General features: G+C 41.1%; 1 protein-coding gene and 1 long non-coding RNA gene across 3 annotated transcripts in view; one reads left to right on the top strand and one right to left on the bottom strand.

The window, feature by feature from the left end:
* The window catches only part of LOC109308937, a 19,925-nt gene extending 13,893 nt beyond the window's left edge, over positions 1-6,032 (bottom strand). Inside the window, exon 1 of the long non-coding RNA XR_002100743.1 lies at positions 5,955-6,032. This is a non-coding gene — a long non-coding RNA (uncharacterized LOC109308937). The remainder of the gene's footprint in view (positions 1-5,954) is intronic.
* The window catches only part of VPS13C (vacuolar protein sorting 13 homolog C), a 154,097-nt gene that overhangs the window by 92,951 nt on the left and 44,277 nt on the right, over positions 1-16,869 (top strand). For both annotated transcript variants that reach the window (XM_019533419.1, XM_019533418.1), the window contains exons 48-56: positions 1,001-1,170; positions 3,176-3,414; positions 3,869-4,098; positions 5,278-5,370; positions 7,680-8,045; positions 10,333-10,422; positions 12,380-12,535; positions 15,519-15,783; positions 16,680-16,840. In XM_019533419.1, coding sequence (XP_019388964.1) covers positions 1,001-1,170; positions 3,176-3,414; positions 3,869-4,098; positions 5,278-5,370; positions 7,680-8,045; positions 10,333-10,422; positions 12,380-12,535; positions 15,519-15,783; positions 16,680-16,840 — 1,770 coding nt within the window. The remainder of the gene's footprint in view (positions 1-1,000; positions 1,171-3,175; positions 3,415-3,868; positions 4,099-5,277; positions 5,371-7,679; positions 8,046-10,332; positions 10,423-12,379; positions 12,536-15,518; positions 15,784-16,679; positions 16,841-16,869) is intronic.

The following is a 16,869-nucleotide window of genomic DNA, read 5'->3' on the forward strand; positions in this document are numbered from 1 at the left end:
CAAGTGTGCCCTTGGGGGCTCTTGCCTTGCCCACAGATTGTGCCAGGGCTGGGGCAGGGGTGGGCTTCCTTTAGTGCCCCCTTAAGTGCCTTGGTCCGCTGGCTTTGCAAGGGCCTTTCAGCGGGCCAGCAGGGGCAGTACTCCCCCCATTCCCCAGCGGGCTTAGTTTATAGTGTAGTACAGACAGAACGACTGTTGCCTTTAAAGCTTTAGTAAAATTATCATACATAATGGAACGGTTTTCATACTGGGTCTTTTTTATCTAAATGTCTTGCTCATAGTCTTTCTGCTTGTTGCTTTTTGCAGTTTCATTTCAGAGCCCAAAAATTAAATGTTTTGCTTAAGTGCGAGACGACAAATGTAACAGAGTAGAAAAGCCACAGAATATATAACAAAATATATATTCAGAATATATAGGTTTCTTTGATACTGTTGCCCATAACTTTAAATAATTCCGTTTTTAATATTTGACTGACTATAGTAGAAACAAACAATGCATTTGACTTTCTAAACTCTTTTGGATAGTATTAATTTGAGATGTTTGGTTTTGTGGTAAGATATGCTACTGTTTTATATTCTCTTAGAAATCAACTTAGTTTAAAGTTTCATGTAGGTGGCCTTATATCTGTTGGCTGCTTGTAACTACTGTGAATCCATTGAAAATAGGCTACTGGCACATTAATACTATGGTAGGAATGAGAGACTTTTTTTTTTTTTTTCTTTTCCTTTACAGCTTATTAGGTTGTGTGCACAGCTGTAGTAAAGAAACATGCCCCATTTTTTGTCTGGTCATAATGGAGCTATTTCTGCTTCATGTAAACTGCTTTACCTGTCAAATTTCAGTTACTGCTGAAAGCAACAGACAAACTCTTTTCTGCCACATTGCAAATTGTAAGTTGTTAAATAGTTGATGTAACCAGAGATGTGCTTACTACATTTAACTTCCCGTTCTTTGAATTATTGGAAATTTATATTTTATTGTTCCTTTATTCTTTTTCACAAGTCTCCATTTTCTGTGCATACTGAAAACTTATGCCTTGGTGAACTTAGACTGCAACTGATGGCTTCATCTGGGAAGATTTTTTCAGATGGATCAATGGACATTGATCTTAAACTCAAGACATGTACCCTAGATGATTGCAGAGAAGGAATTCAGAATGTAACTGCAAGGTCAGTGTTAATGTTGCACAAATGAATTACAGCAGTGAAAGTGTGTTGTTTTGTTTGTATGTTGCTTGAAAGGATCTACTGAGTTAGCTATACTGAGATTTTTATGAATAAATGTTAAATTTCATCTATTGTGTGGGGTTTAAGCTGATTGATTAGAATAATGACAAGGGGCATGCCACAAAAGCTACTCGGCAGTAAGGCTAGGGATGGACATTGCACACAAACTGGTTTCAGTGATCGGAAACTGGTTTAAACCTGTAACAGAACAGATTCAGTGCACGTAAACCAGTTTGAAAATGGCTGAAACTGGTTTGAGAGAAACTTGCTTGAATGTATCAGACTTAACTAATTTGGGTCAGACCGGTTTACACATTGTCTGTCCCAGACCCATTCCGCATTTAAGTGAAACCAGACTCCCTTGGCATTGCAGCATGCTCTTTGGGCTGGGTGGGGCTCTCTGCTCCAGAGAGCTGGGTTGACTCCTCCCCTCTGCTATCTGGCTGCAGCTCCAGCTCCAGCAGAGACTGCACATACAAGGCATCTGCCTGGCTTCCTCCTGTTCCCACCCTCCCCCTTCACCACTGTATGCTGAAGCAGGGATCCCTCCCTCCCCTCTCCTTTACACAGACACCTTTCAGCATTAGGTAGCATACTGCCTGCTGACTATGGTCTGTGCTGTGGGAGACGGGACAAAGGCAGACAGCACAGTGCTGCATAGGGCTTTTTGGAATTAATCAGGTATGTGGTAATGTCCCTCCTTTCCTTCTATGGAACAAGTTGTTTTTAAGAGCTTGAACTAATGAGAGATCCTTTTGTTTTGCTGATGGGCTGATAAATGCTCTCTGCTGTGTACCTAAATGCTGTGCAAATCCTTGGCTCCCTTGCTGACCAGTGATGGGGAGGACCCTTCCCTAATCTGAGTGTTTTTGTGGGTTTTTTTGGTTTTTTTGCCAGGGCCTGGCTGCCCCCCACCCTCCCTCCCCTTGCTCAGCATTGTGGAAGGGAATGGTGGGATGCTCTAGCCTCCCCTGGCTTTTAGCCTGAGCCACTGTGGGCATGTGCTGGCATTTTTTCAGTCCAGAGGGGATGTCGGTGCAGTTACAAACCAGTTCATCTTAACCAGGTTAGACTAACCTGCAAAGATTGAATCAGGCTTTTTAATGTTTGTCCCTAGCCTAAATGTCGGACAAGATTTCTCTTCAGGAGACTCATCAGACTGCCATACTGGGGCTTTTCCATGCTGGATATGTGCATTAGGCTTTCTCAAGTTGGAAACATTCTCATTCTTTCACTTCTCAGTCTGTGCTAATGTTTCCTGTTTGTGGAAGGAGGACCTTGTGATCAAAGCGGTCCTAGACCATCAGGGCCAGTTGAAAATCCTACTTGAATTACCTCAGTTTTAAGTATAGATTTCCCTTGAGTTGTAGCCTTTTTTGAGCACTCTACATTGGGAGTTTCTAGTGCCTTACATGCTAGTTGAATCACATAATCCACGGGCTTGACAAAGGCTTTTAGCACTATTTCACTGCAGATGGTGTGTGGAGTGATACGTAACTAAAGAAAACAATAAAATACAGAACCTTGTTCCTGTTTCCTGCCTATTTTTGCTTTCTGAGTGCTACGAGCATTTTCTGGGACTTTATTAAAATCCTCGAGTACAGCTAGGCTTTTTCTTTCTCCGTACCTAGCTTCTCTGGAAGATCAGGAAGCCATGTAGAAGAACCGAGTAGTTTAACTGGATTTAAAGCTTTGGGCACTGGCACTTTATTCAGATGGGCTGAAATGCTATAGCATAATATGTTAAGGGGATCTTTGCCCATAAAAGAGAGATTTCTACATCTCTTTAGTAGTTTTATTTCTTACAAAAATTAAACTGTGTGTAAATTTACGATTCAAATTTTTAAATACATGAAACGGAGTTTAAAATATATTTTATTAGCAATTCCTTCTATGTGTTAATCCTTCCAGATTAATTAAAATAATGCCTATTTTATTTATTTTCCAGAATGATTGGCAAGAAAGATGAGAAAACTGATAGCTTTATGCTAGATGTAAACTACAAGCAAAATAAAAATGGGACTGAAGTAGTTGCTATTCTTGACAAGTTATACATGTGTGCTAGTATGGAGTTTCTGATGATAGTTGCAGACTTCTTTATTAAATCAATGCCAACGACTTCACTGGAAAGATCTACCCAGGTTCAGTTAAAGCACATTGGTTCTGGAAAGACCAAGCCAGAAGGAGGTTTGCAAAAAATAAATTGGCTTTTTTTTTTTTTAAAGATTCTGTACAGGAAGGAAAAGCACACTGAATTGTGTACCTTGCTAATAATTTTTAAGACAGTATATAAAAGGGCAATGTTGAGTCCCCAGATAAACTTAAATGTCAGTTTTGTTGTTGGGAATATTGCCAGTTAATGCGTAGTATACAAAAGAAAGCAACTCCCCTTCCCATAGCCCTCCTCTCTCTTCCCTGCAAGTTCGTGTCTTGATAGGCAAGGCATTTAAAACAAATAGTAAGTAAGCCTGCTTTTATTGTACCATGCTACTGTACAAACAGCACACTTCTCAGGAAGTGAGTGGGGGAAGGGGATAATATTTGGATAATATTTCTAATTGATGAGAAAAACAGAAACTGTGAAAAGCTGAAGCTTAAGATTTATTCAGAGAATATTTACCACATTACTTTCTCTCTACAGAGGCTTCATTACAGTCAAACATGAAAGTAAAGGCAGTGATTATGGACCCAGAAATTGTATTTGTTGCAAATTTGACCAAGGCTGATGCACCTGCATTAAAAGCTTCATTTCAGTGTGATTTTTCTTTGTCATCTGACAAGCTTGCACAAAGGATGACTGCTCAAGTGAAGGGTTTCAAAGTGTTGGCCTGTGCTTTCCTCAAAGAAAATCAAGACAAGTCTGTTACCACAGTAAGAGAACTACTGTCATTTTTCATTTTGCATCCTGTTTGGTTGACATACTCTCTGCTGACACCAAAATAGAGATCCAGGTTTATATATCGACAGGTAATAGAGTAGTTACGGCATGACATAAAGTGATAACCTATTTGGCCTATTATGACCTAAGGGGATGAAGCCATTTCAAAAAGTGATAGGGTAACTTAGACTGCTATGCTATTACTATTTCAGTTAGAAACAAAATAACTGCAATTTGATCACCTCTACTAATAATATCCGTTTCAGACATAAATAGCTTTAAAAGCTTGGCTGTAAGGGTGGCATGTATATATCAAGTTTTTGTGCATCACTTATTTCCTCTTTCACCATCTGTCACAAGCCAATGAGACTCAGCTCCAGAATTGTTTCCCAGACTTTTGGGGGGCGGGGTTTCTTCATCATTTCACAATAAAAATGGGAAATTCTTTTTTCAAATAAGGCAACTCAGTGTCCTCTATGAAAAAGTTTGTAATCATACAGAGTATTAGCATAATCAGTGAAGGGTTTCTTTGAGGAAAAGCTGGCAGACTTTTGGCTCCAGGTGGGATTGCTCTAAGTCAACAGCATGCATAGAGGAAATTGTGAGCAAATCTTCAAACTGTCCCCATCGCTAAATTTAAACCATAAGCGAAAAAGACTGACAGATAGGAAGCTATATTGATACAAGGATTTAGTAAACTATTCCAGGGGAGGAGGAGGGAAAAACAAGCATAGCTAAGCCCAGAAGTGTGCCAGACTAGAAACTACTGGGGGGCACTACCTTCTTGACTGCTCATTCTGAGGCAGGTGGAGCACTAAGGGCTAAACAGAAGTTCAGCCTAACCTGTAATATGAACTGGGTGGTTACCTAGAAAGTAAATTTCTTTTTTCCTCCAGTATTCTCTATGTAATCCATTCCTGCTGTATTGCAAAACCTCACTTTGCAAACTTCTATGTATATTTTAAAAGCCACTGTATGCTGGAGCTCTTAACTGAACCTGGCATGCCACCAACAAACAGCTCTGTAATCATTCTAGCTATATGGGAGGTGGCTCTTCCCTTAACGTCTCTGTCGTGCTGTATCCTTCCTGTCAAGCCTCTTGCATTATGAAAAAAATTCATGGAGTAGAAGAATATTTAATTTAATAACTAATGTTTAATTTCTCCACGTAGGTACTACAGCCATGTTCTTTGGTTATGGAAAATATGGTGCATGTGTCAGGAGTACAGACCATGGCAATAGTTATGGAAGAACTTATTATAAAGGTTAGTAAACTTCCCAACTTTAAGAAGAACAACTACATTTGTTGTGAAAGCCCTGATACCTGTGATTTAGGACAAGGCTCTCTCCTTGTTGTGTGATCAGTTTCTGCAATAAAGGTTAAGGCTAGGGCTATGCGAGGGTTTGGACCATGCTTCAGATCCAGAAAAGCTTCGGCTGCTTTGGCGTCCGAAGCAGCATGTCTGGATCAAAGCTCTGGCTTCATTAGGCTTTCCGAAGCGGTTCAGAGCTTTTGGAGACCCTGCCATAGGCTATAATGGGGAATCAATGAAATACCTGTAACGTCGTTGATTTGTCTGATTTGGATGAACGTTGCAGGGCTGGTAGACTCTGCTGAGAGCATGAAGTCTGCCAAGTTTCAAGAAGATCAGTGCAGGGGAGGGGACTACCACAGGCCTGGCAGCTAAGCTACTGTGTTACCAGTTTCCAATCAGTCATGATTCACTCAAGGACCAGCTCAATACACAGTTCTGGCTAATGTAGCTAGTTAATTAGCATCAATTAACACCTACAAAGCCAGAGACTAAGGAGAGGAAATAATATAGACAATCAGCTGCCTGAATTGAACAAGCACCCATGTCAGGAGTTCTGTCTGTCAGCAACTAGAGGTGCAGGGCCCCAGAACCCCGCTGCACCCATCTCCTCAACAGCTGGTAAGCTTTATGGCCACAACAGGGGCGACCATCCCTGCACCTGTCACCCCGCTGCACCTTAATATACATAGGGTCACTCACGTTACAAGTTTTGCTTGTCCGCAGCTTGAGGTGCAGTTCCCCCCCAAACCCCTGCACCTTTCAACTTGAAACTTGGCAGTTTCAAGTTTGAGGCCTCACCAGGGGCCACTACCCCTGCAGTTTTCACCCCACTGTGGTGTAACTAATAGATGTGACGTGAGTGTAACTTTCAAGAATTTGGGGTGCAGTTCCCCCCAAAGCCCTGCACCAAACTTCTTGGAACTTGGCAGGCTTCATGCTCTCGGCAAAGGCTACCAGCCTGCAAGTTTCATCCAAATCAGACAAAATTACAACTAAGTTATAGATATTTCATTGATTCATCATTATACCCTATGGTCAGATCTCCAAGGCAGCTTCGGAGCTGCTTTGGCCGGATTAAAGCGGAAACCCGGTCCAGTGCTCTGGATAGGATCCCTGGCATCCGAAGCAGCTGGATCTGAAGCCGGATTGAATAGCTGCCTACTTGCACAGGCCTAGTTAAGGCATGCCTGTCTTTTGCCAGGAAACTCACTTCTTTTATTAGAAAGCTAATAGCTAGAGCGATCAAGGTAGTATGACCCCAGATGTCTAACAAGACCCGGGAACGTAGACCACTTGGGAAGAAAGAATATAAGCAACCTCAGGACTTAGTGGTGAGCTCTATTGAATTTTGCTTTGGCATTCATCCTCTTTTTTTAAATAATATGGTTCCCTGCTAATTTCCTTGTTAATTCCTTGATATTTAAACAGTGATTGGTTTTATTCTTATCTAATTAGCCTTTTAGTTTCATAAAGAAAATTTACATGAATATGACACCCATGCGTGCAAATATGGTCAATATTATCTTTTCTAAAATTTGTGACTCAATGGCGTTCTTCTGCCTGGTGATCTGTTTGGAGTCTTAAGTCTGGTGTTCCAGACAGAAAAATTAGAACTTTTCTTAAATAGCAATAGGGTGATACTTTCATCTCTGGTGTTAGGTGGCTTTTTAAAATTTTGGAATTAGTTGACATATTGACCTTTATAATGAAATGCTGGCATTAGCTTCACCAAATGAAAAATGATTTGCATAATACTTTCATTATCCACTAACAGAGGTAACTTTGCTTATGTAGAATAAATGCACTAAGACCTAAAGCAGGGCTAGGGCCTCATAACAAAATCTTGCGCTGTTCCTCAAAGACTAGAAAGGTAACCTGGTTTTGTGTGTTTTTTTTTTTTTTTTTCTATTCTCTGTCCAAAGCATCCAGGTTTGTCTCTACCAAGTTTTATATTTAAATTGGCTGGTATATCAAAGCACTTCTTTTGATCAGCTTTTTGGATTTATAAATTAGGATTATCAGATTATTAGTTTTGTAGTAATTAAAAAAAAAAAACAAAAACCAACATGGTCTAGAAGAAAATGAAGTTACTTCAGATAATGTTCAAATTTGCTCCCCTGCCAATCGGTATTTTCATAATTGGTTTATTTCCTGTAACAAGAACGCACACATTTGCTATATCAAATTTACTGTTTAGTCTAAGTTTTTAAATCTATGCACTATTTTTAAAAAATGATTGTTTGGTTTTTTTTTTCAAGATTTCACCAATAATTCTGAATACTGTGATGACTATCATAACTGCAATAAAACCAAAGGTGAAGGAAGAGGATACCAAAGGTGCACCTAATGAATTGGGAAATTTGTGGCATGTTAAGCCTATAAATCAGTGCAGTGCTTGGTTTCTTGGTGTTGATGTAGCCACAGAAGCGACTGAATCTTACAGAGACAGTGAGCACAGTCTGAAAGAGGAGAATTTTGACGTTGTGGTGAAATCTGTTCAGATCACTTTGGAATGTGGTTTGGGACATCGTACTGTTCCTTTGTTGCTCATTGAATCTACATTTTCTGGAACTGTTAAAAACTGGTCCTCTTTGATGGGTGCCGTTGCCGATGTGACCCTGGAGGTATGTTAATACTTGCTGGTCAGTTAATGCTTCGAAATGAAAATGGACTGAATGTTACAAATAATTATCTTCTAGTATTTTAGAGTCTCTCCCTTTCTAAGGCCTCAGTCAGTATTGGGCTTCCATTGTTTACACCTTTTTAAAAAAAAACAAAAACAGAAAATATCCTATTTTAATAAGGAAGAAGCCAGTCACAACCAACTATAATAGTGGGGTATATGGCAGGAGTCGGCCAACGTCTTTGACTGGAGTGCCAGAAACACCAACCTCCACCCATGCCTTGACTTGGGATGCCAGAGGTGGGGGAGCCACAAGGGGCCTAATCCTCATTGCTGGTGGTGGCAGAATGCACACCTCCAGGTGGACAGTGAGGAAGCGGCCAGGGTTGTGCTGCCCTGGCACCTGCCCTGCAGTGCTGTGAGGCTCATGTGCACTTGCCACTGCCGTGGAGCTGGTGCTGGAACTCTGGAGCCTGATGCAGCGGTTTGCAGTCTACCCACTGCCTGCTGCAGCCTCAGCACCACCTGCATGGTGGTGGTGACTGTGTGTGCACCTCAGGCTCATGGCCAAGAAGGGGCCTGGGGCAGCATAACTCTGGCCCCTCCCTTGCTGCCTGCCTTGAGGCTCATGTGCAGCTGTCATCACCATCGAGCTGGTGCTGGGGCTGTGGAGCCCCATGCAGCTGTTTGCAGCCTCTTGGCTGCAGCTGGCCCAGGCTCTAGCCAGCTGCTGCCTGCCAAAGAGCCCGGATTGCTTGCAGCAGGGCTTCCATCCTCCTGGCTGCCTGCTGCAAATGGCGTAGGCTCCATGGCTGGCAGCAGTTGCCTAGAGTCTTGGCTGGCTGTGGCGTGCCAAGGAAAATGGCCTTGTGTTACATGCTCTGGCACACGTGCCAGGCGTTACTGATCATTGGTAAATGGTTTCATGGATAAACAGCATGCATGAATACAGTGAAAATTGTTACGCATCTGGCATTCTCATGCCATTGTTACATAAAAAAAACAACAAAAAAAAACTATGAAGCAACTCTAGCCTCTTTGCTTCCCTAATATTTACACACATTCCCCTCTTCGGTGAACAAAGCAGTCCTGAATAAGGATAGTTTGCATATATCATGCGTTTCTTAAACTGTTTTCCTATTGCATATAGTTTAAAGACAAACTAAGGAAGTTAAATAGGTGAGGATCTCTTTTCTACCTTGCTTACTGCTTCAGACGCATCCTCCCTTGGACCGAGTCATTCTCGTATGGAATAGGGAGGTCAGCAGGACCCCCAAAGGTTATCCACGGTGCTGGGTAAATGAGTCCCTGCATCCTACAATGGTGTGCATAGTTACACAGGGAATTATGAGCTCTTGTTAAACATACATGTGTTAGATGTCCCTGGCATTTAAGACTCTAAAATGTGATCTATTTGGGGTCTGTTATTTACTAAACCTACTTGATTGCTTGCTTTTCCCATATATACCCAACCTGGGAATTTATTACCAACACCACAAGAGTTGTGGTGAACTGTTCATGGTGTGGAGGCTTCTCAGTATCAAGACTTTGATAAACTACAACTGTGGGAAGGAGAGAGGGTGCATAACATCAACCAGAAATAGATATTTTTGAATTGCTGTATACGTCACTGAAGGTGGTCATGGACGATGCAAACAGTCTTTTAAATTGGGCAGGTGGCATTAGGCAATTGCCAAATTCCATTCTTCACAATATTTTAGAGGTAACACGTCAGGTGAATTAAGTTTTACAGGTAGTTTGTTTCCTTGTTTTCTTCCTTCAGGAACAGACTGTAGTCAGCTGTTCTCTTATTAACTAAGGCTGTTTACTTGACTTGAATTCAGTGTTTAGCCTTCAAATGTGATGGCATTTAGTTGCTTTCGGGGCTGCTAGCATCACAGCACTGATGCTACGCAGGTTGGACAAATTTCTGATTGTCAAACAAACCTGCTATTATGGCTTGGACAGTACGAGAGAGTTCCTGCAAAACATTGGTCAGACTTAGACAAAATTGCTTCTCCAAATCCTAGGTTCGGAGAAATCTAGCATGTTAAGAATTGTATGTGTAGAGCTGGTATTCAGCATGTTATACCTGGGATTTTTGTTTTGTTTTAAACTTAGTAATGGTTTAGCATTGAACTTGGTGAACTGTTAAATGGTGTTTTTTAAGGAAGCTTGCATAGTTCTTTAAGAGGTTATATTATAACTTGAGGGCCTGAAAAGTGTTCTAATGTTTTTATTTATTCTGGCGTTTTGCTTTCAAAATGAATTTTTTTGGTCTTTTCCAGGTTCACTATTATAATGAAACTTATGCAGTGTGGGAGCCTCTTATTGAACGCATTGATGGGGGAAGGAAGCAATGGAGTTTAAAGCTTGAAGTAAGGAACCATTACTTTAAATCATTGAGAATATACATATATCGTTTTACAAAGTTATGCAGTAAGATATTGACACATGATATTCCAACCTGGTCATCTTTGACCTGTAGCCCTGTGGGGCTGAGAATTTTTAAGTTTTACCTCTAGAAAGCTCAAGAAATCTTGCTTTCCTAGTAATAATCCATTTGGAATATTTTGTAGTGAGAAGAGAATGTAATTTTCCAGGCTTCTAGTAATCCTGGTAGCCCTAGTTGGATGACCTATATACTAGGCTTGTGGCTACTGCAGTGATAATCACTTGTAGATGCTACTACACTTTTAATGTTTATAGTTCAGTACATTTAATAACCCTCAACTGATGGCAGTTGTAGATTCCATTGAATGTTGACATGTTTAAACAGGTTTTATCCCTCTTGAGATGAGATTAGCATTCAAAATCAATAAAAATAAGGGTTCTTTATTTGACTAGCAAAATATGATGCAAAGATCAAAGCAACATATCTGTTTTTCAGCAATATTATGAAAAGGTTGTAGGATTTGGGGCAGCTCTTAAAAATACTCAAATAGTGAAAGTAGAATGTAAAACTAACCAAATAGAAAGGAAAGAAAATGTTCCCTGCTGGTAGTGGGACTGTTGATGGTAATTTAACTTACCTTGATTTATGAACTCTCCCCTTGACCAGCATATCTGAACTTCCCTTATCAGTTTGCAAATGGAGTGCAACAGAAAGGTGCTAGATTTTTTGCTCTCACTTTTTCGTGCATGTGTTTTTCTTTTATCCTGTGATAATACATCTAAGAACAGAATGATTTACTAGCAGTGACTTTGAAGAGGGATCTTCCTCTTTGCACTTGTATTGTGACCCTCCAGCCAAAGGAGAAATCCCTGTAATCATATTTGCCTAAATCCAAGACTACCCCCCCAATCTTTCAGTTTTATACACGGGAAATGATAAATGTTCTTATTTTCCATGTAAAAATCTACTTATTGGGGGGTCATCTCTTAATGTGTCCCCTACCTCTCCACCCCCTCTACCACTTTGTATGGCAGGGCAGAGAGAGAAGTAACATAGGGAAGGTGGTCTGACCCTCGCCCCTTACTTCACAGCCTGTCTTGCGCTCCCCTCCTCTCCCCCCCCCCTTTTTTCTACTGCTCCTGGCTGATCTGGGTGCAGGGGAAGCCCCAGACCTACTTCTGCCCCATGGTGCAGGGAGCCCAGCTTAGCCAGGGACAGTAGCAGCAGCATACAGCTTTCTTTTTTTCTGCTGCTTGCTTCCCTGCCTGACTTTTTTTTTTTTTTTTTTTTTTTTCCCTCCCCCTTCCCCCCTCCCATACCCATGTCTCCTGTGCTGACTGGCAGTAGGCAGTGGAAGGAAAGAACCGTTCAATGGTTGCTACTGTACCCAGCTAAGCTGGGCTTCCTGAACAATTTGGTCTCTGCAGGGTGGGGTCAGGAGTGGCTCTGGGGCTCCAACTGCTCCCATATCTGCTGGGGACATCGCCTGCTCCCTAAAGCTCACAGCAATTGTATAAATACAATAATCTTGAAAAAGGAGGATAATTAAGTGCCATTTCACACATCTTTTGAAACAAAGTAAAATTGCAGGAGACAAGCTGGAAAACTTCCTATAATGGAAGAACAGCCTTGCCTACCATAATAAGTAAAAGGTGGTATTGTGTATTAACCAGAGTGAAATCAGCAGTATTGGGTTATAAGAATGAGCAGAACATTTACATAAAATACCTGGCAGTATTAAAAGCAGAATAGTGCTCTGGCAGATAATAGTTGTAAGATTAAATGTGTGGAATTTAGCTAATGATTTTTTGTAGGTGAAACGAAACACTTTTTTGCTGAGCATGATTTAAGAGACTATTGTAAATCTATGTAACATTAATAAACATATGTTCATTGTTATGAGGTGAGATAATGGGAACATTTTGTGCGTGTTCTTTTAGCTGAAGACTAACCCTGTCCAGGAGAGAAGCTTAATGCCTGGTGATGATTTTATTCTTCTTCCCGAGCCACAAACTGCTGTTAACATCTCTTCAAAGGATACAATGAATATAACAATATCCAAATGTTGTCTTGCTGTTTTCAGTAATTTAGCCAAGGTAATCTTGATACTGAATGTGTGTTGAATTCATGTCACTTGGAGTATGGTCCTGTACTCTTGATTAATGCTTTGCTCTTCCAGTCACAAAGCCCAGATTGTGTGCCATGTCTGACAGATAACTGGTTGGGGATAGACTATTTGGCTGAAAAATTTGAGCCTTACTAGAAAGAGTGGTATTGATTGTGCTCTGAAAGAATCTAGTTATTAGCACCTCCTGTTCTTTATAAATCAAGTGAATATAGGACTTAACTGGGGGAGTATATTAGGCAGTGTTCTTGAAAATTTACCTGGAATATTATAAAAATAATGGCTATACAAAGAAGCAGCCTTAGTGCCAGGAGGTATGAATTTTTAAGGCAGTCTAATTCTTAGTAATTTCTCCATGGTCAGGTTGCCTTAACTAGGTATATACTAGGAAAAGTTGCTTTCTGAGTGCTGGCCCTTCAAATTCGAGGAGACAACTGGCATAACTTGCTTATTTCCACCAAAGTGAGAGTGCTCATCCAAATCCAGGTGAATGACTTGTATGGATTTTGGTCACAGGAGCCTGACAACAGAAAAAAATGGTTGATTTACATGGGATGTATATATCTGTCATCTGACACACTAAGTGAGTCCTATTGAAATTGTTCTTGAGTTGTGGAGATGACGTTTCAGTAAACATGGTAGTTAGAGCTGATGTAATATTAGTCTTTAAATATTGGTGTGGATTCCACTTGTAAATGCACATGTGAATGGATTTTTCTTGGCTTCTGTTTTGTTGGTGCTGTGTATGCATTGTTCATTGGTACTACGTGTTATTTGCTTCTGTCTTATCAGTGTTCATTGGTGCTATGTATGCTATTGTTGTGCTTTTGTTTGTTTGTTTTTTCACATGATAGGATAATTTGGACAACTCTGACCCTTACAGCCTGTGGGAGAAGGACATAATATTAATCATCCAATCAATGAGTTGATAGTTCTTAAAATCCTTAGTTCATGCTGAACTTGTTTGAAACCCTGGAAAATATTAAATGGTCTCTATAATAATACTTAAAGCCTCAAAGTTTTGAGTCTTTCCTGCATTAGACGTATGCCTTTTAACATAGGAGGGGTTGGGTTGGGTTGGGTTTAGTCTAGTCTATCAGGTTAAGGACAGATTCAGTTTTGCAGATTGGTTCAAGCTCTGCAGGTTAGACTAATTTGCAAGTGGATAGATGTTCTGTTTCCATACAGTTTTGATTCAGGAAATGCAGGCCAGAGGGCATTAGTGCAAGCCCTCCCTTCGTTTCTGTAGTGCTGAGCAGGGGGTTTGGCCAGGCCCCAGCATGATGCTCTGATTAGGGAGGGATTTAAAACCTGACCCTGCCTTGACAGTTAGCAGCTGACAGTTCCCAGGGGAAAGCAGCCCTTGCCAGGCTGTTCCCTTGCTTGCTGCTTAAGGGGCAGGGAGTGTTGCCAGACCCTGGCCACTGGCTAGCACTCTGAGACAAGGCAGGTGGGAGGGAGGAAGGACTGCTTGTGAGGACTGCATGCATCTCTTGATAATACTGAGCTTTTCAATCTCCTTCTCTCTGCTTCTTCATACTGCCTGCAGCAAACTGCAAGCAAGCCAGCAGGGAGCTGATAAAGCAGCATTTATCAATCTATCAAAGAAAACAAAGGCCTCTCTCATTAGTTCAAGTTCTTAAACGGCTTTTTCCAAGGAAGAAACAGTAGGATGTTACCAGATGACCTGTTGATTTCTTTCTTTTTTTTTTTTTAATACTCCAAAAAGCCCATAGGAAACACTGTTCTGTCTGCCTTTGTCCTAGTGAAATTGGAGACATGCACACACACACCTCTTAGCACTAGCTAGCACAGGGGTGGTGTGACTGGACAAAGTGCTGGCTGGGGTTTGCTGTAGGAGAGGGGACAGAGGGAGGGGGGTGGAATCTCTGCTTGAGTGGTGAGAGGGAGAAGCCAGATAGATGCTGCTGTGCCTGCAGTCCCCTAGCCCCTTCTCAGCCAGCTGGAGCAGTGAAAATGCTCTTGCTAGGGAGGAGAGGGGTGGGGCCAGACCTGTTCTCTGGAGCAGACAGCCCAGCCCAGGGCTGAAAAGCATGCTGGGGTACTGTGATTTAACTTGAACCAGGAAGGGGTCTGAGAAGGAAGTTTCATGAATTGGTTGACCCAAATCAGTTAAGTCTGATACCACATCCATCCAGGTTCATTGTAAACCTGTTTTGGCCATTTTGAAACTGGTTTATATATCCTGAACTTCTGTTCCATTACAGGTTTAAACCAGTTTCTGATTGCTTAAACCAGTTTATGTAACTTCTGTCCCTAGCCTAGAGGGGAATCCTATGTTTCGAGTAGCTGCTTGGTATATTTGCTCTCTGAGACAACTTGTTGGATATGTGCCTATTGGAAGTATTTGAGGTTCACAGATTAGCCCACTCAGATATCTGACCTTTTGGACTTTTCCCAGTACTAATACTATTAACTAAGTACCTGAATGTTTTGCCATGACCACCTGAATCTGGAGGAGTAACCTGATCAGAGGCTCAGCGAGAGGCAAGCAATATTAGACAGTGCTATTTACTACTTTGAAGTACCATAAATAATCTCTTGAAGAGACGATAGAGTTTGTTAGGAGTCCTTATTTTGAGATTGGCAAAAAAATAGTAAGCAGAAGGGTAACTAGGTGTTGTCTGGTGCTTCAGAGATCTGATGAGAAATCCCTGGAGAGAGACCAGTTTGCTGGAGAAGGCCTGCAGAAGTTTCTGAGCTGAAGTCAGGGCTATTAGTCTGGAGAAGCTGAAGTTAAAGCAGCATAAAAGTTGGTCTTTCTGTCTTAATAGAATTTATTTACAACTATCCCAAACCTGCTGTATATAGTATGTACTATTGTATCTCCTAGATAGGAGTGTGCACACTTTTTTAAGTTAGGAAATCAAAACAGCGTGTTAGGTTTGTGACCATTTGCATTTTTAATTTTTATCTTTCATACTTTATTACAGGGATTCTCAGAAGGTACTGCATCCACGTTTGACTATTCCTCTAAAGACAGGGCACCTTTTACTGTGAAAAATGCACTAGGTGTCCCTTTGAAAGTGTATCCTACTTCTAATCTTCGGGTGGTAGGTCCACCCTTACAAGAAGAGATTTTGCGTATAGAAATTGGCCAGAATCTGGAATTGGAGTACTCTGTCTTTGAACCGCTGCATCGAGGAAAGTTATCGGCATTGCATCGACAAGAAAGCTGCCTCTTCGCTTTGAGCTTAGGTATTGTGCTAGAGATAACTGCTTGCGCTAGAAGTGTTTTGCTACAGGAATGCAGGAGAGAGTTACTGTGGTAATTTGGAGGCCAGGTGCTAATTGCTCAGATGAGAGCATGGAAATTGAGTTGTCCAAGGCGAGAAGCCAAAGCCCAGCAGCTTAATTCTTTCCAAATTTTGTTACATCAGCCACTGTTGGACAATATCATAAGACACAGGATTATTTGTTTTCTCAATCTACCTTCTGAGAGACTGCAAAGAGCAGTGGAGACCTTTTGAAGTCTTATTCCCTTTACTTCCCCACTCAGAGAAAGAGAGGCTAATGACAGACAGACAAAGGACATAGAATACATGTATGGCTTGGTAGGAGTGTGTAATAAGCAGGTGGGACTGCTGGTACCTCTCTTGGTTTGCTAGTGCCTGTAGTGGGTGCTCAATCAGTCACCATTCGCTTTTTGTGCCAGATTGTCTGTCTTAGTTGGTCGAAAGTTCCTGAGTAGTCAGCTTTGACATTAGATTCTCTGAAGCGAGAGTAGTGCAGCAACTAGTACTACCCCAACTTCCTGTTCTTTCCTCACGAGCACATATTTAACTTGTTGCTGTTCTAGTGCACCATTTCAGTGTATTTCACTGGCTTAAGCTATTACGTAGACAGTGATCTCATATTACACCTGGTTTCCCAATTGTTAATTTATTAAAGCCTTATTTCAATTTTTTCCTTCTACTTTTAAATATTTTCTAGTACTTGAAGGCTAGGAACTCAACCTGCAAGGTTTCTGTTGTAGTTATGGCAAACTTAAGTGAATGACACTGTTTACTTCATTTAAATAATATGCATTTGTAAGTCTTCAAAAGTAACTCCATTCAGGAATCACAATGTGTGTTGTGTATTTTATAAAATAGTACCTCAAGGATACCTGGAAGTAGCAAACATCCCTATAGCAAAACCAGGCCGACGACTGTACAATGTACGAAATCCTGTTGCTGACCGCTTGGACTCTGTTCTGATACAGATGGATGCAGTGGAAGGGAACAAAGTTATTACCATACGATCTCCCCTTCAGGTAAAAATGTTAAAATAATATATACAGCT

The sequence above is a fragment of the Crocodylus porosus genome, unplaced genomic scaffold (genome assembly GCF_001723895.1).
Source record: "Crocodylus porosus isolate Cpor-Errol unplaced genomic scaffold, CroPor_comp1, whole genome shotgun sequence".
NCBI lineage: Eukaryota > Metazoa > Chordata > Crocodylia > Crocodylidae > Crocodylus > Crocodylus porosus.